Source organism: Conger conger, chromosome 13 (assembly GCF_963514075.1).
Source record: "Conger conger chromosome 13, fConCon1.1, whole genome shotgun sequence".
NCBI classification, from domain to species: domain Eukaryota; kingdom Metazoa; phylum Chordata; class Actinopteri; order Anguilliformes; family Congridae; genus Conger; species Conger conger.
Window position 1 is genome coordinate 41,160,872 of NC_083772.1, and position 19,840 is coordinate 41,180,711.

The 19,840-nt window shown below is 43.7% G+C and overlaps 1 protein-coding gene across 2 annotated transcripts in view; it reads left to right on the forward strand.

Moving 5' to 3' along the window:
- Positions 1-530: 530 nt before the first annotated feature.
- Positions 531-19,840, forward strand: part of LOC133108220 (coxsackievirus and adenovirus receptor homolog) — a 34,002-nt gene continuing 14,692 nt past the window's right edge. For both annotated transcript variants that reach the window (XM_061217689.1, XM_061217690.1), the window contains exons 1-3: positions 531-744; positions 11,864-12,033; positions 15,673-15,877. In XM_061217689.1, coding sequence (XP_061073673.1) covers positions 693-744; positions 11,864-12,033; positions 15,673-15,877 — 427 coding nt within the window. In that variant the 5' untranslated portion in view covers positions 531-692. The remainder of the gene's footprint in view (positions 745-11,863; positions 12,034-15,672; positions 15,878-19,840) is intronic.

A 19,840-nucleotide genomic window follows, 5' to 3' on the forward strand; every position in this document is an offset into this window, starting at 1 on the left:
TATTTCGAGTAGCCTACCCTTCCACTCGAAGAAAAAAATTATCACAACTAGCGGACAATTTCTCATTTAAATTCATGTGAACTTGTTTTTATCTTTTGTTCCCCGAAGAGACTCTGGTAGTAGATAATTTACATTGTGTTAAGCTAAAATATTGTGTATGATCGCAGCTTATGATACTGTGCCAACTCGTGGGAGTCCTTGTGGGTAGTGATGGTTTCTCATTATGGAAAGATGGGTAGATAGGCCTACGGGGCTATTATATTTTGCACATAAGATCGTGGAATATATATTGATTTGGGGACGTAGAGACTGAATGTTGAACAATTACTTAGTATGAAATAACGATTGTATATTTACTTAATTGAACAAAGTTAAATAATGGTGAAATAAATTCGCATTTGTAGAGTAGGCTATTATTTCAAACCAAACGAAAAACTGTATTAATATCCCCTAGTAGGCTACATACTAGCTACATAGCACACGACGGGAGGCGCCAAAAGCATAACTGTTCCTCCGGAAATTGCATGCTAAGGATCTAGCTCCCAGTCCAAAATCCACCTGCTGATGCTGAGACCTGGGAGAGCGGAGCGGAGACCCAGTTTCGCACACGAGGGGACCGTAGCGCGGCCGCTCTGACAAGTTTGTTGCTTGACTAGTTGGAACTGAGATCGGAGTTTTTTTTTTAACGAGGAATGATGGATTTGCATGCATTTTGTTATTTTCTATCGGGAATTATATTTTCTGGTAAGTTATTCGTTCCTTCATTAATGCAATGTCTTGGCTTTGCTGCTGTTGTCGTTAGCTTTAGCATGGTAGAGATGTGGTCGTGAATCGCTGGAGAACGACTAGTTGGCTAGCTCGTTCGAAAGTTTAGAACGAACACAGCCAGATCGAAAGTGAGCTAGATTTAATGGTAAGTCACAAAGTTAGCTGTCCTAACATTGGAGTCTGGTGGCGACACGGCTAGCAAGCCAGATATAGTACTGTCATTCGAATTAAATTGGACTTTGCTAGCGACGTTGTTTCAACAAGCTTGTTGATAAGAGGGAAAGCTAAAAAAAATACAATTAGAAAATTGAAGGTTACAAATGGCTAGTTAAGTTCGAGCTGCAATTACTAAAATACGGATCACTGTTCATTTCAGCATCAATTTCACCCGAGCAGTAGCCAAACACCGTTTTTCAGAGACCGTTATAATGTTATACTGTAGCAAGCCAGAGCTACCGCAGGTATGTGGATTTTAAGCACAGCGGTGTGTAGAATGCTCACATTTTCATTTGAGCTGTGGTGCTGGCTCGGCAGCAACGTTCAAGCGCAAATCTGTACATTTATCTTCGGTTAACCTTTAGTTAGAGCTGTATCCATACAGTATGTTTCAGTAATGTTCAAGTACTATTTCTCCAATTGCATATTTTTAGATGGTCTTGTTGAACTTGAAATGATTAACCATCTAACGTTACCATAGTTTCACCATAATAACTGTCGACGTTAGTACCATTTTTCTTAACCTAGCTCAGCCAGGATAAATCCGTTCTGGTAACTTTGTGTTCTGCATTGGCTACGGATACTGGCAAATACCCATTTCAATTAAACGGACGAATGGGCAAAAAATTTGACGAATTTGTTTGAGACGGGTTGAACAAAACGTAGCCTATTGCTTGTAACAAACTAGTACCATTGCAGTCGAGGAATATTTACCCTAAACGGTATTGTAAGCGAGGAATACTGAGCAGAACTCTTGCGGGTTTTAATAACACGGGTCATGTTTTACAAATGTATTAATGAACTATTTTGCAATTCTGAGCGGCTCAGCTGTGTGCATACTGAAGAGTATTAAAATGCATACTTCTACGACTAATTGACGCATTTATTATGGACAAATGTACACGAGCATCCTAGGCGTTAAAACCTGATCCGAAAAAAGGTTGGTGTGGCATGTGCTCTGGTACATGTAATGTACCGTATATGAAGCAAGGTGATTTATAAAAAAGGGTGTTTTTTTGTTTTGTTTTTGTAGTAGGGGTGGTGGGTTATTCCTAATGCGTATTAAGTTGTACGCTAATTAATTATTAGCATAAGCAGTGAAATCAGTGAATCCATGCCCTGCTTCTGTCAAAAAGAATCTAGTTTTCTTTTTGTAAACATACGCATACTGTTTTTGAGACTCAATCACGTCCTTATTGAACACAGCTACGTTAGGTCGCTGTGTGTGTGTTTCTATGAGCTTGGTAGGCTAGGAGTAGGGGAATTATAAATAGGCTAATGGCAAACTTATTTCTTCTTCTTGGTCTTTCAGTATGGCACCAGTGTGTTCCTGAACTGGCTTGAATGACTGCCTAAATCTATAGGGTTCAAGGTGTTGCCAGTTGGGACGGGAGTTGCAAGAAATCAATTCAGGTCAACTTCTGCATCTATGCACCTACGCACTAAATCGTGTGTAGCTATAAGCTAAAGGCTCACACCGAACGTGCCTGGTTGAAGTTGACAGACGCGACGTCATTCATAAAGTCGGCTAGTCCTTGTCTATGACCTTATTAGCCAAACCTCCCGTCTGTCCACTGCAATAGCAGAGTCCTGTTATTCTCCGGCGGTTAATGGTGATTGATTGTGCTTTTCATTTGGAGTAATCGCATTGGGCGTTATGCAGTGCCTTTACCAAAATACTTCAGTTTACCCCCAAGGCTATTAAAATGGCCATTATGGCAGCAACTAGACATGAATAGACACATAAATATGTCGGGATATTAGTTTTCATTTCATCAAGGTGCAACAGTAACCACATTGAGTACTGATTGTACAGGATTGACAAAATATGCATGCATATTATCATGCAACAACAGCAAGATTATGAATAGCCAAATAAAATGTTTGTTTACATTCAGTCTTTGCATAGCCAAATATTCACTTAAATCTGTTGCAATTGACCCAAATAGCACTTATTACATACACTTACATGCAGTAATGGGGCATTTACTTATACATCTATAACTCGTTTTTTGCCACTGTGTGTTTATTATGTTATCATGTTGTTACAAATCAGGATTAGAGTTGGTTCCATTCCCACTCAGTTCAGGAAGTGAATTGGAATTCAGTTTATGGATTGAAAATGCCCAAGCTTTACAATGAGAAATAAAATCAATAAATTGAAGTTCATTTAATTTTCGAATTGAAATAAAATTTATCATAACCCTGTGCCAAACTCATTAAACGTTAATACAGTTTCGTTGCACTTGTATAACATCAAATTCATGTAAATGGTTCCCTTTCAGAAACATAATAACACTGTGTGTGTAGCCTAATACATTGTGCTTGTGTGTAAACCTGGCTTTTGCGGTATGCAGCATCTACGATTGAGCCTGGCGGTTTCCTTCCTTCTAGCCCAACACCCCCCCCCCCCCCCCCACCTGCAAGCTGTGTCCTTCTGAAACAAAGCAAGAACGCGCGGAATCCGATCACAGCCTAAAACAACATGTCCTCTAATCTCACAAGGAGGACTGGGCCCTATCAATATGCATGGGCCCCTGAGCCTGGCGGACATCTTAGCATTCTGCTGCAGCGTTGCACCCCGCGCCCCGCCAGCCGGGGCCCCCGCGCACCACGGCTGCACGTCTCCGGTTCGGGGCCCCGTCCGCATTCCGCTTCCTTTCGTTTTCAATTTGGAAAACAAATGGGCCATTACGGAGCCGTGATTGCCTTCCATTAAGATACGGCCCCTGATTAATGGGCAGATGGCTGCCGCTGAACTCTGGCTGCCGCGATACCGCTTTGTATTCACGGTCCGTTCCTCGTTCGCAGGTACGGCCGCTCTTACGCGGTCTGACCACAGGTGGGGGGCGGGGGGGGTAAGGTAGTGGTTGAGGGGGTTGTTGCTTGCCTGCAATTTTCATCATCCCTTATTGCATTGTCGCCCCCTCTCCCTCTTCCTCTCTCGCCTGCGCCGGGTTTAATACAAATGAGTTTGCTCTCTAGGCACACGGGCTGCGGTTTCTCTGCCTGTGAGTGCATCCATCTGCTGTTTAGTAAAGGGGCGGGGGGATATTTAGCGAGGGAACCTGAAATCCTCCGTAGACGGGGTCATGGGGATTCCGAGCGGCTTGCGCGCGCTCGGTCGTAACACGGAATTGCCCGTCTAACCCGCTCCCCGAGGATAAAAGACTTCATGTCTCACATCAGCCACATTCAGCCTCTTACATTTTGCTGCACGTCATTGCCTCAGGCCTGTTGATGCTGCAGCTGGTGCGATTGTATTTATTTATTTATTTTTGCTTTATCCTGCGACCCAGAGCATTCAAAGATGAAGAAAGGGGCATTTGAGGATAATGATGAGTAATTATAAACTGGTTATGTAGGGGCTCTCGAGAGTGAGTTTTTTTTCTGGCCTAACAATATTTTTTCAATTATTTTTGTTGGCCCTTCCCCTCAGCTAACATGCATAAAAAATTTTAATCATGTAAGAACAGTAATTTTTCTGAGGGATTTTGTGTGTCCAAATGTCACCACCATAAGAGTGAGTTTCTGTTTTCATGCTGCGGGGTCTGTCCATCTGCGAGGCTTTTAAAGACACCAGCCAGAGGTACCTGTCATCGAAAGCTCGGAGCGGAGCTAAATTTACACACTTTTTCTGGGGTGGGGGATCGTCAGTGTCATGGCTAGAACACAGACGCATAGTGATACATACTGAGTAGTGCTGTCGGGGGGAGGAAAGTTAAGGCAAATATGTGACTGGCTGAGGTAAATCCTTTTGAATTTTGTCGCTGAAGAACAAAATCCCGCTGTGAGGATTTGAGGTTCACCGTCTGAAGGAGAGGAGTTCTAAGAAGGGCTCATTCCAGTCACTTATTTTTCTCCTCTATTAATTCTTTTCCTCACTTCTGACCCGGAAATCGATTGAGGTCCGCCATCTTTGAGGACATTCCAACCCCTTACAGTAAGCTAGAAGTAGAAGTTAGGCACTCCCGATGTTTCCTTTGAGCAAGAAAACATCAGCGCATCCTTTGTCAAAGTATTTTTCCGGAAAGCAAGACGTATAAATGACCAACCCGTGGATCCACCTCTGCCCATCTGCTACGTCTGTAACTGATGTGGCTTCCAACTGACGTTTGGAGGAGCATTCCATTTGCCTAATTCACGTTTTCTCGATTTCCTTGTCTTCATTTAATTTTTTTCCCCCTGGCCTCTCCCGTCTGGCTATGAGGAGTAGATAACAGAGCAAGAAAAAGAAAAGAGATGAGAAAAGTAAGCAGTTGGCAATTAGCCGGGTGCCTCTGTAATGAGTTAATCTCCTGCTTCCAACAGCTCATTTTTCAATGTGCTGTGGTGCGGCTAGACTACCCTCCCACATCTCAAATAAAGAGTTATGTTATGAAACAGGATGGGATACAGCTGAACCAGTGACCCCCTGCAGTCTTCATTACACGGCTAATGCATGGTCAGTGGTCCCTTCAATGCAGGATTCTGCATTTATTACACAGAAATAAGAGCCAAAACACAGGATCAAAATACACTCACTGAGCACTTTATTAGGAACACCTGTACAGCTACTTATTCATGTGATTATTTAATCAGCCAATCGTGTGGCAGCAGTGCAATACATAAAATCAATCAAATACAGGTCAAGGGCTTCAGTTCATGTTAATGTTCACCAGAATGGGGAAAAAAATTTGATCTTAGTGATTTCAACCGTGGCATGATTGTTGGTGCCAGACGGGCTGGTTTGAGTATTTATGTTACTGCTGATCTCCTGGGATTTTCACGCAGTCTCAGAATGGTGTGAAAAACAAAAAACATCCAGTGAGCAGCAGTTCAGCGGGCAGAAACATGCTGTTAATAATAGAGCTTAGAGGAGAAGGCCCAGACTGGTAAAATCTGACAGGAAGGTGACAGTAATGGACATGACAACAGTGGTATGCAGAAGAGCATCTCTGAACACACAACACATCAAACCTCTAAGTGGATAGGCTACAGCAGAAGACTTAACAAGTCTAAAAAATGGATCGAATAAAATACCTTATAAAATGCTCACGGGAGTGTATATTCAAATTTATTTTAAGTTTACAAGGAGCCATGACCCAGGCTTGAACCACAACAAAATAATTACTGCTGTTTCGTCGATTGTCTTTCGGTCACTGACATTTGTGATGCTTATTGATCATAATATTTACGCAACTGTTGGTAGCATTGCAGATTCAAATAAAAGCGTGTAAGTTGAATGAAAAGTCAAACACAAAACTCTCCTACAGTTCTATATTATTTCATCCCGCTAATCTTACTATTTCATCCCGCGTCTGTTACAAATTAATACAAGTATGAACGACATACATTTATTGTGTTATTATAGTGAGTTGGAATATTATGTCAAATTTAAAACTTTGTTTTAATAGAAAAATTCTTTCTATTAGATTTTAATTATTTTATTGTTATCTACTAATTCAAGGTGAAGTCAAAAGCAATGGATTATATTTTTTCTGGGTGGTTGGGCTCTAGTTGTTTGAGCAGTGGGAGACTAACTGAGTCTGAACGACCTATGGGACCTCATCAGACACAACATCACCCTGTGAGGGAGGGTTTCAGCTGGCAGGATGTTTCCCCCATCATCACATGCCTGTGCCTTGTTTGTCTGTTTTACATCATCAGCTAAAACAGACTGTTATTCATTATTTGATTGTTTTTAAAACTGCTCACTGCGCTCTTTCTCTCCTAGCCTACTCACAGTCCCCACCCCGCACCTCTCCTCAATTCCCTTCCACCTCACATTCCCCACCTCCGACACACTCTCTTCATTCAAGAAACAGCAGAATATCATACATGTAAGACATTCTTCAACCACATACTCATACACACACACACACACACACACGCATAAACACTCACATGTATACTTTTAAACATAATACCTGTGCATATATGGATTTAAACATTTATTTTAACCCCTTAAATATTACCCCTTTACTTAACACAAGCTTGACATAAATAAAATGCCTACTACTCTTGAACCCTTTTGGCTACAGGCATAATCTTGGTGTCTTCTGAAAGGTGTCCCTTAAGTTGGGTTTGTTTTCCAATTACTCTGATTATTACTGAATCAGAGTTACAGAAGCTCAAAGACAGTGGAAGTGGAAGATTCTTTTCTCACCAAAAAACGATTTTTTGTTTTGAGTGGATACAGATTATTGTGGCAGTGCGCACTTAGAAAGACAATAGAGCCAAAGGCAGAACACTGGACAAATCCCATCTCAAATTTGATGATAATATCACCAAAAATGAGCATTCTGCATTGGTTTTTGGACCTTTCGAGATTCCAAAAGGACACATGAATGATATTATTGGTGTTGTGTGTTGTGTAAAATACTGTACATTGCTTATTAAAGTTTACAATATTTTTTATTCTGAAGATGTTTTATAAATGCTTTGTCGGTCACCCTCCCCCTATCTCTCCCTCTCCTTGTGCTCTCATCACATAGCAACAGGTTGAGAACAATGCTCACAATTATAAAAATGCCCTCAATTGTGAATATTTTCAGTCTTCCTCGATAATACTCGAGAGACTAGAGAGATGAGAGATTTGAAGTCCCCCAAAAGGAAGTCCTCTATTTAGACTTGGGCAGTTTTGCTGAAGCGTAACAGTCTCAGTGTGTGTATTGAAAAAGCTATGGTTTTGTTACGCAAGCAAAAAAAATTCTGTTCTTTATGAAAGCCTAACAAGCTTGGAAACGTAATGTCATTAGCTAAAATGCTTTTCAACCGTTACCTCAATACCATACGATTAGCCGGTTCTAGGTTCAGCTAAAGTTATACAGTATTTGACCTAAGTACAATGAAGATTTTATCAACGTTTTTAGAATTGCATTATTATATGTTTGGTTTGCTGGACCCTTGCCGTGAAAAGGACACTAACATTACCTTATTTTCATGTAGTATATGGATTTCCAAAATGACAAGACAAGGTCCCCCCCCAATGCTTGTTTTGCCACCTACATGTTACAAAATAAGGAACTGTTTTCGCCCTGGGTTGGTGAGAATTAAGGGGTTAATGTTCCGTACATTTTATTTTATTTTATTTTATTTTTTCCTCTCTGTACTGTGTATCTTTGTATTTCCCTGTAAAATGACCTTGGGCACTTTATAAATAAAATGTGTGGTTATTTGCGTTACTGTCACCTTTCTGTCAGCTTTGACCAGTCTGGCCCTTCCCCACTGACCTTTTATTTATTGGCTGCCATATGATTGGCTGATTAAATATTTGCATTAACAAGCTGGTGTACAACGTCTACCTGCTAAAGTGCTCAGTGAGTGTAAATTCACAATATATTTTGTTTGCTTTTTGGAACAGTAAAGTGATACATCGTAGTTTGCAACTATAACCACAAGCAACACACAGAACACACATCTGCACAACCAGCAAGTCACAGTACAAACATCAAAAACCAAAATTCATAGAATATTGGTGCCAGATGCACTTCCTGGTAATGCCTCCTGACAGGATGCATCAAAAAAAAAAAAAAGAAATCAATGAAACAAAAAAAGGCTATCGTAAGGAGTTATGTTGATGGCGGCACACCAAACTGAAAAAGAGACATCACCTCACAAACACCAATATGTTGTGGTCGTGGTTGACAAGCCGTGAAGCCTTCATCAGAGCGATGTTGGCACAAATTGTGCAAAATGTTAACACCACTCATGCAGGCCTACACGATGCTGTCAGCTGCTGTGCCTTCCTTTCTAGAACGTTCTCCATCCGAGCCCCTATTTCTACTGCTGAGCAGAGATTAAGCAGTGTCGCCTATAGCGGAAACACGCAGGTGCGTCCGTGCATTCTAAAACACCCGGCACTAAGAGCTCTGTGAACGCTGGCACGTCTTCTCAGAACTCATCACCTTCACTGCAGGCCTGCCGCATCGATCCACTGCACGTGTGCTGCATGCCCCTGCTTTAGCTGACGTGCACCTGCAATATTAAAGAATCATACAGGCACGGGTAATGCAGGAAATACAGTGGTTTTATCAATCCAGATGGCATTCAGTCTACCGGATCTCTTGAATTTATTTCATATGGAAAGGTACAAAAAATTTTTAAAAAACCTGTGGTCTCTCTTCTTTTCCCTTGCACATGCCTCTTTTTTTTGCTTTTACTTTAAGGCCAGAAGACTAAATTCCACAGTGTCCGAGCAGTAGGGAAAACTGGGAATACAATAGGAAAACAGTTGGGAATACAGTGGGAATATAGTAGGAATTCAGTGGGGAATACAATGGGAAAACTGGGAATACAATGGGAAAAAAGTGGGAAAACTGGGAATACAATGAGAATACAGTGGGAATACAATAAAGATCTGTGAGCTGAGGCGACTGAAATGAGGTTATTTGCCCTGCCTGTTTATTGTTTGTGTGTGAGCTTCATTGTTGGATGTATACCAGGTTTCTCTCATTGCTGTTCCACATGACTGTACTCCTGTGAAATGGCTGTCTCTTTGTGCATTTGTTTGTTCTTCTCATTTGCAGTTTGATGGCTTTGGTTTTGCTTTATTTCACACTTGCAGCTGTTTGTCGAGTTTGATATGAAAGAGAAGGGATATGAGGGGCTCATTTCTAAAGAACACCAGTTATTTATTTCAGTAAAAGGCAAACCATTCTCAGCAAAAGTAAAATGTTCGCCACCAGGACAAGACCAAACTGCACGGTCTGAAATCCTCTGCTTAATACACTCACTGAAGTTTGTGACCAGAGGTGTTTATTTAATCAAGGGATATTAATATGACAGGGATTTTACCTGGCATGAAATGGCCCCCTACCATTGGGCTAGTGCTTGAGGTCGCATATCGGGTTATTCCAATTTGTTGAACCATTTCCCATTTTCCCATTTTTCCTCTTTGATCCTCGCAAATTTTGCTTTGGTGCACGCCATAGATTTCTCTGTTGGAAAGACCTTGATGTGGCTTAAGCGCTTCAATAAGATTATTTGTTTTTCTGATTGATTGCAGCATAATTGATTGAATTATGTCCATCGTAAAAACACACAAGCCTTGTGCCCTCATAAAACGTGCAATATAACCTTAACTAATCTTTATCTTCCAGGGAATATAAACAAACAGGTCTAACCTTTCTCTGTAATGATAAAGGATATTGGTATTGGATTGCTTACTGTCAGGACTGAGAAATCCATAAAATTGGGTTTTAACTGGTATTCATTTCGCAGTTACGTATTGACTTCTGCAGTGAAATCTGCGTGTCTAGGGTCCCTCGGAAACAAGATTCTGTACCCTGCACAGATATGTGGCGTTTTATTTTCTGTTATATATTCTGTTGCCTTTGTGCATTTGAAGTCTACAGCAGAGCGGTTGCCCTCCTCCCCCCATGGACTCCAGCTCTTACAAAAGCTGCATCAGCCCACCATTTCATTTTTAGGAGCATATTGTGCTCCATCACATGAGATCAAATCAAATCAGCGGCTTATTGTTCCCGCTCGCCGGCAAATTGGATTGGATTCATTAACGGCGGCTGCGGTCCCGGTTGGTCGCCGGAATTCCGAAGAATAACCATAATCTAGACTTGGACGGGCTCTTTGCGCAGATTACACAGTTCAGGGTTCAGCCGGCGCGGTGTGGGAGTGGACCGCTGCTTTAATGAGAGGGACCGCATGTAGGTCACAGCCCTGACTGCTCCCGCCTTCTCTCCCTCTCTCTTTCTCTCCCTCCCTCTCTCTCTCCCTCACTCTCCCTCCCTCCCTCTCGCCTTCTCTCCCTCTTTCTTTCTCTCCCTCCCTCTCTCTCTCCCTCACTCTCTCCCTCTCCCTCCCTCCTGCCTCTCTCGCCTTGTCTCCCTCCCCCTCTTTCCCTTACTCTCTTCCTCTCTCCCTCCCCCTCCCTCTCCTTCTCTCCCTCCCTCACTCCCTCCCTCTCACTCTCCCCTCCTTCCGTCGCTCTCTCCCTCTCCCTCACTCTCTCCCTCTCTCCCTCACTCACTCCCTCCCTCTCTCACTCTCCCTCCCTCCCTCTCTCACTCTCCCTCCCTCACTCCCTCTCCCTCTCTCCCTTCCTCTCGCTCATCTGAAAGCTCATCCAGCGGCCGGCTGCTTAGCGTCTGGAGGAGAAGATGTTTAATTGATGGGCCACTGCTCATCTCCGCTGCCTGGCGAGCCTCTTAAAGACCGTAGCTAACAGCGTAGCTGTCTTTCTGCAGCAAGGTGCTGCCTTATGCAGCGTCTCACCATTGTGGGTAATGCGGATTGAATTAAGCGTCTGCCCTCTTAATGCCCTCAGAGTGTTCATTAGTGTGGTCAATTTGTGCTGGAGGGAAAATGTACTGGGGGCTCGTGTGCACACCGTAAATGATTTACTCTACACACTGAAATGCGCAAAACTAGGCTTGCCAAATCCAGCCAAAAAATAGAGAATGTGAGATTTTTGTCGCTTTAGGTTTTGAGAAGCAGAAAAGCGGAGAAGCTGAAATTCACGTTTCCGGAAAGTGTTTTGAAGGCTTCAGATTGAAAGAGCATCATGAAAGCACTGCAGTGGCAACTCGTAAAACAGTGCTCTTATTAGACAAACTCGGACTGGGGTTTCCCAACCCATCCCACGAACACAGTGTGGGGATAAGCTTTTGATGTAGCCCAATGTGCAATTAATATACAACAGTTTGACTCATTTCAAGATTTGTCAATGGGCTAATTTTCACTTGTCAAGGAAACAGGAACTTAACAACCTTAAACAACCTAATATTGTCTACTTGAGTGAAGAAAACAAGATCTTAAACTTGAGACTTATTACAAGGCAAAAATGCTTGATACGACATCAGCTTTTACAGTGCAGCAAACAACAAAAACCTTTAGAGAATTGGGTTGTATGTCTGATGGACTGTTCCTGTGTTTCTAGGCCTGGCACACGGACTGGACATCACCTCCACGGGGCCCAGGTCCATAGAGAAAGCCAGCGGGGATAGTGTAACGCTGGACTGTGACTTCACGCTGGCCCCAGAGGACTCTGGCCACCTGGACATCGAGTGGAGCCTCATGGCGTCGGACAACCAGAATCTGGACAAAGTTGTGAGTTGTAACAACAGCACCATCGCTTGTGATGAACAGCAAAAAAGTGTCCCCTGTTGTAATAGGGCTCAGAAATTCTCTAAAATTTGAAGACTTTTTTTTTCTGATTTAGGTTTGATTAGTGAGTTGGTTTCTTTTGTTCTTTTTCACGGCATGTACACGCAGTGCGACTTTGTATGGAAACCTGTTAAAGCTGCCAATCTTACACCTCCACTTAACCTTTGGCCCCTGCTTAACCCAGCGGGTTATGTGAGGTGAACGCGGTTCCTCTTGTGTGGGTTTCTCTATGCTCTGACAGTGAGGCTTGTAGCTGGGGTGTGAGAAAAGATGATAAGATTGGATGTTCTCCTCCATTGTGCTGGTACAGAATGGGGGTCCCGTGGCCTGCCTCTACCCCGTTAGCGCAACAAAGGAGCGTGGGGTGACAGGGAATCGTCAGTAGGACCTGGTTGTGCCGTAATGGTTTTTTGGCAACAGGCTCCCCTAATTGTTCGGACGTTTATGGTGTTTACGAGCAGCTCTTGGCACCCGCAGATGAGGCGGCCGCTGTCTGTGTGTCTGCATTCCTTCCCAAACCGTGTCTGCTCCGGCCTTCAGCAGAAGTGGGTCAGTGTCGTGTTATCATCGCTGCCCCATTGAGGCAGGCCAGGCCCTTCATGCGGAGGACCCGTGCTGGGATGGGAGAAGGTTCCAGAAACCGTCCTCGCCTGAACCACTTTGTTCATACGGGCGGCTGTGATGATGCAGGCCTGTGCAACGGCCTCATATTTCTCTGACGGAGATTTGTTGAGAATTCTCGAATTAATTTGTGCAGCCGTGGAACTGAAACATTCTCTTCCAGTCGTTAATAACAATGTCCTCCCTACGACCACTACAAGCCATTTGTCTGAGTGAACGCTGGTGACATTTAGAATTGCAATTGCTATTCCTTTTAAAATATAAAATCCTAGCCTAGCCAGAGCCAGCTGTGGCTGGCAGTCTTGAAGATGTTGTATAATTGGCTGCAGTTTTGCTCTCATGCTCAGGATTTCATGTCATATTTACGGAAGCCTTGTTGGATTCGCAAGGGTGTACATTTGGATCCTTGGACTTAGTCGGCTGGGTTCTGCGAACAGTCCTGGTTTGCCTTGAAGCCATGTATACTTGCTGGTGTCATTTTATCCCTTAGGATGTACTTAGGATACTAAACTATTTGACCCATAGTTTAAGCAATGCTGTCCTTGACTGTGGAAGGGGAATTCCACGGTAACCAACATTACAACTGAAGGATATTTGAGTGGTAAGTGGTAAAGTCCAATACAGATACGTAAGACACTGACATATGCTTTTATAACCCTCAGGAGGAAATGACTCTGATCAGTCTCTATTATGTAGCTGCACTGGGCTTTGCCACCCAAATATCCAGCAGTTGTAACCTCGGTTACCGTGGAATTGCCGGAAGGAACTGAATGCCTGCAGTGGTGGGAAACAGGAGTACTCTGTGTGTCCTCTGTATTTCTCACATTTTGTTCAGTCTCCACTGGAAGTCACATTTTGTTCAGTCTCCACTGGAAGTCACATTTTGTTCAGTCTCCACTGGAAGTCACATTTTGTTCAGTCTCCACTGGAAGTCACATTTTGTTCAGTCTCCACTGGAAGTCACATTTTGGTTCTGATATGAGAGCTCAGATGTCCCCGCGTGTGCACCACTACGTGAGAAGAAAGATGGCGTCGCTGTCAGACCCCACGCGGCTGGGCAGACCCCACGCGGCTGGGCAGACCCCACGCGGCTGGGCAGACCCCACGCGGCTGGGCAGACCCCACGCGGCTGGGCACGCGCGGCTGGGCTTTCTGGGACTGACTCTGTGACCTGAGCTCTGGTTCCTGTTCTCTCTAACATACAGTACAGCGTTGGTCACATTGGGACTTTGGTTTGGTTTCGTTTAGGAGGTGTCTTAGAACCAGAGATTGCTTTGCCTCCTGGCAAGCTATGTCCACTATAGCTATGTAATAAAACATCCTTGTCCAAATACTTTACGGACTCCATTGTGTATATACACTCAGTGAGCACTTCATTTGGTATTTATTAGACTTCTTTTTTAGACTTGGCCTACTGCTGCTGTAGCCTATCCACTTAGAGGTTTGATGTGTTTTGTGTTCAGAGATGCTCTAATGTGTGGTTATTTGTGTTACTGTCACCTAACTGTCAGCATTGACCAGTCTGGCCCTTCTCTGACCTCTCTCACTAACGCATTGATTCCCGCAGAACTGCTGCTGACTGGATGTTTTTTGTTTTTCACACTGTTCTCTGCAAACTTTAGAGACTGTTGTGCATGAAAATCCCAGCAGATCAGCAGTTTCTGAGATACTCAAACCATCCTGTCTGGCACCAACAATCAAACCATGGTCAAAGTCACTTAGATAACATTTTTTCCCCATTCTGATGTTTGGTCTGAACCTCTTAACCACATCTGCATGCTTTTATACATTTAGTTGCTACCGCATGTTTGGCTGATTAAATATTTGCATTAACAAGCTGGTGCCCAGGTGTACCTAATAAAGTGATCACGGAGTCCAGTGCTGTTTATAGAAGTAAGTGCATATAAATTTAGCAAGGGAACAGTGATCACATTACACACCTCAGCATTCCCCAATAAGACCGAAAAAAAAAAAGGTGTAATTTCCTGTCAGGCAGCGATAGCGCCTCTCATAAGTTTGGGAGTGTTGCATTGTGGGCCGGCAGCGGAGAGGGACTGAGCGGGTATCTCGCTCATCTCCGTCTCATGTCAGCGCAGGCCTTCATGGAGATGACAAGTCCGTTCTATTCCTGGGTTCTCCTATCTCACGCGTCCAAAACAGCCGGAGACGTTTCGAGACGCTGTCACTCATTTATGTCACTTCCATCTTGTCATAGCCATGTCACGTTTTTTTTCCCCCACAATTTTATTCGGATGTCATTTGGAAAGGCATGCAAATTCAATTTGATGGGATACAGCAGTAAAGTAATTGGCATGTTAATGTGCGCTTATTTAGCGGCGCAACCGGTACGGGCCTTTTGCCGTTGGGAGTGTCTTGGCCTGCGTCGTTAATGTGGTTAATGTCTACGCCGCGCCCCAGTTAAGTCCATCTCAGGTGAACGTTCAGTGACAGGAGCGCAGCATTCGTCCAGGTGAAGAAAAGCTAGTCAGACACGAGCCCTGGGGCTTACTGACCTGTGGACTAACCGTCCGATTGCGTAACACACGTCTGCCGAGTTGAACAGTCGCCCTCTGTTCCCCTGCCGTGATAGGGGACTCACGCCACTGGCAGGCTGACGGGGTTCTGCCGGATAATGAAGCCACGGTCGCTGGGGTTGAATCGCAAAATCATTTCCACCATAATAAGCTGTCTTGTCATGTAACTTGATGTTCCAGTGCTTCGTGCTTTCAAGTATTTCGCAGAATTACAAGCAGTCTCGCTGCGCACTGTTCCAGAGTTTATTTCTGTTTTTATTTTGTTCATGTTTTACTGTGCGGTGATTTGGTTCAGCTATTTGTTTCTGCGTGTCACATGGTCATTTCTCCAAAATGCTTCTTCTTAGTGTTTTACAGTATTATATTGTCCAAGTGATTCCTTTCTGTGTCCTGTGTGCTAAGTGCAACAGTGTCTTGTCTCCGGCAGATAATCCTCTTCTCGGGCGGCAGGGTTTATGAAGATTACTACCCCGCTATAAAAGGCCGGATGCACTTCAGTTCTCTGGACCCGAAAGATGGTAACGCCTCGGTCAACCTGACGAGGCTGGAGGTCTCCGACACGGGAACATACCAGTGCAAGGTGAAGAAGGCCCCCGGGATTGGGAGCAGGAAGATCTTCCTCTCTGTCATGGGTGGGTAGAAGTCACACAACACTGCCCTGTGTTCACTTACAGGGGCAGTATGCATGCTATATATATACGGAGCCAGCCTGTAGCCTCGTGGCTAAGGTACATGAGAAGGTATATGTACAGGACTGGGACCCGGAAGATTGGTGGTTCAAGCACCAGTGTAGCCACGATAAGATCCACACAGCTTCTTAACCCTGCATTGCTTAACCCTGCTTACTCCTATCAACTGTAACTCGCTTGGGTAAAACAGTTAGCTAAATGCCAAATTATTATTATTATGCTGCAGAAACTAACTTTGGCTCGTATGACCGAAACGCTTCTTTCCATATTGCAGTAGGAAAAGGAAAATTAAAGAGGAGGTCAGAATTAGGAATAACAAAGGAGAACTGCTGTATAAGAATAAAGACATTGCTGAGGCCTTAAATGGCTACCTTGTTGAGAGTTTTACCAGGGAGGAGGTTACTAGGCTGGAAGGCATACTCAATACTAACAATGTCTTAGCCAATATTGAGATAGGGGGTAAAGAAATATTGGATAAATTACACAAACTAAAGACAAATAAGGCAGCAGTCCCAGATGGCATATTCCCAAGGGTACTCAAAGAGGTAAGTCAGATCATATTTAAATCACTGGCAAATATTTTCAGACAGTCTTTAGAAACTGGAGAAATTCCAGATGACTGGAAGCAAGTTAATATAATACCAACATATAAGAAAGACCATACCGATCTAGGAAACTACAGGCCTGTTAGTCTAACTTGTATCACATGTAAAATACTGGAATCTATTATTAGGGACAAACTGGAATTATTTATTGAAAAGTATAACATTCTAAGGGATAGCCAGCATGGTTTTTGAAAGAGTAGATCATGCCTGACAAACCTTTAGGCATTCTTTGGGAAGCTACCAAGTGTGTTGATGATAGCAGGGCTTATGATATTGTATACCTAGATTTCCAAAAAGCATTCGATAAGGTCCCATATGACAAACTCATTACCAAAATGAAGAAGGTAGGAATTGTAGGAGTGATTTCGAAGTGGGTTTGGAATTAGCTAGTAGTGGGAGGGGCCTTATCCGAGCAGGGTATTGTGGGAAGTGGAGTCCCACAGGGATCGGTGCTGGGGCCACTGCTCTTCCTCATTTACATGAGCATTGAAAGTAACTTAGTTAAATTTGCAGATGATACGAAACTAGGAGGTTTAGCTAACAATATAGACTGTACTAAAGTAATCCAGGAAGACTTGAATGGAATACAGAAGTGGGCGGAAGCCTGGCAAATGAAATTCAATGCAACTAAATGTGCAGTTCTACACATGGGAAATAAAAATATAAGGCAGGATTACTTCATGGGGGGTACAAAATTGGATAGTGCCCAAGTGGGAAAAGACTTGGGCATAGTTAACCAAAGCCTTTCGGGTTCTAGTCAATGTGCGGTAGCAGTAAAGAAGGCCAATAGGATGTTAGGATAGATAGCCAGGAGTAATGATTAGAAGTCCAAGGAAGTTATACTCGCCTAATACAATATTCTTGTTTGACCACACTTGGAGTACTGTGTGCAGTTCTGGGGACCGCACTATAAGAAGGACATAGAGGCACTAGTAAAGGTTCAGAGAAGGGCAACCAGATTGATTCCATGTATAAAAGATAAGAGTTACGAGGATAGACTTAGGATGCTTAATCTCTTTAAGCTTAGTAAAAGGAGGCTTTGAGGTGATTTGGTTGAGGCTTTTAAATTCATTAAAGGGATTAACAAAGTGAATTATAGGGGATTCTTCAGGTTGAGTTTGGTTAGCAGAACGAGAGGACACAAATGGAAATTGGCAAAAGAGAAATTCCGTGCAGATATTTGGAAGTATTTTTTCACACAGTGAGTGGTCAATGTGTGGAATAGCTTGCCAGCGCATGTAGTGGAGGCAGAAACACTGGGGGTTTTCAAGACCAGGCTTGATACGGTGTTAGATTCTATTTAGCTTTTAGGCAAATTAGGCAGTAGGTACACTTAGGGGTGGGAAAAGGTGAGCATTGCTGGGCTGAATGGCCTGTTCTCACCATTACCTTATCTTATGTTATATTATGTTATGTTATGATATGTTAAATGATGTAAAATGATGTGTTTGTGGAGAAAAAAAACTCCACCCATAGCACCGTGCACATCCCTGCTGGTTGAACAACCCAAGCTGTTCACCCTTCGATGTCGATGCGGAGATGCAGTTGGTCTGTAATATGACACGGATGGCTGCATACTCTCTGCCCCGTCTCATCGTGCGATTGGACAGACACTCATGCAGTCTTCTTTCTCTTTTTTTATTTTGCTGCACTAAGTAAACTAAAGCAATTGTGAAATCATCGTCTGCCATCTGTTGAAGTTCCTGCTTCTTCACCAGGGCCATTGTTGTTTTCTGTCTCTGGTGTGGCAAACTTTGTCACTTACAAGTTTCCTGTCGTCACCACAACCGCAGAATGTGAATCTGACCACCCCTCCCTGGCATGGAGTGCCACTAAACAAGCATTCCTTGTGTGAATCACCCTGACGAATGACGATTTAGCTGAAACATTGGTCGATAACATTTAATGCTGCTTTATTATTATTTTTTTAAGTACAGACCAATGAAAATGCGTAGGCAGGTCGTGATGTGGTGACTTAGTAAATTGTTGTTTGTTTTCATTACTCTTCGCGGGGCTGTACCTTTGACGACACCAAAATCATGTCCTCTTTATATTTCTCATGTCTATTTCAATAGCTTTTAAATGTTTTCTTCTGTGAGAAGCTTAGTTGCAATTAATTTGGGAGGGAACGAATAGTTTAAATAATAATTAGTAATAATAATAATAACTTCCATGATAATAATTTTAAGTCTAATCTAGCGGCGTATGTACAGCATTTACCCCCCTAAAATGTATCCTCAATTAAAGAACTAAATTAAAGACAAAAAAAGTGTATAGCCCATCGCTCCCCACCCCACTCCAGTCTACTCTCTTCACCTGGTTACCACCCTGACCCTTTGTAAATGGCAGTTAAGCAAAAGCACATCTTGTGACCAGGTACTGAAGATTGCGCTGTGAAGAATGGTGCATCACTCGAAGGCGGACCACCCATCAGCCCTGGTTAGTTCTCCAGAGGAATACAGTCTACAGTGACAGGACTTCCAGGATGGAACCGGGGAGAAATCTGCCTGCTCTGCATTTCGCAGACAGAGGAGCTCTTGTCGGGAAGTGTCACACCTGGCCAATCGCGAGCAGAGAGAGCTCACGCACACCCTGCTCCTGCCATCGCCGTTGGCCTCGCCGTTGACGACGGACGCTAACGACGGGCGCTAACGAGAAGAGAGGCTCGCTGCTCCAGTCGGCCGTCCGTGACCGAACAGGGGTTTCGCCGGCTCTCAAAATCAATACCTCTCTTCCTCGTTAGTCTGCAAACAGCAGAGAAAAGCCGCGTCTCCCTCAAACAGGAGACAGCCTGCTGTTTGCTCCTCAGATTTGCGAGGAGAGCAAACAACCACGGAACACGAGGATAGAAACACACAGAAATCGGACGTGTTCGTGTACAGAGGCTTCGCGTCTCTTGACAGAGGCCTGACCACACCTGCTTCCAGACACTTCATCAATCACCCTATATTTACTGCTGCTCACGTCTGGTCATCAAACTCCAATCTCCTCCTTCCATATTTCTCTGTCAATTCGGCGGATTGAAATATTTTTGGCGTACATGGCAAATTATTATTATTATGCTTTCATATCATATGACCCGAATGATGTAAAATGATGCGTTTCTGAGCCGTGCTCATCCCTGCTGTTCGAACTAGCCAAGCTGTTCACACTTCGACGGCGATCCGGAGATTGGATGAAACCGGTCTATGATATGACACGGGTAGCTCCACACTCTCTCTAGCTGCGTTGCTTCTCCGGTGTTTTTCAGCGCCCGTGTGCCCTAGCGCTCACGTTGCTGCTGGTGAAAGGCCAGCAGGCT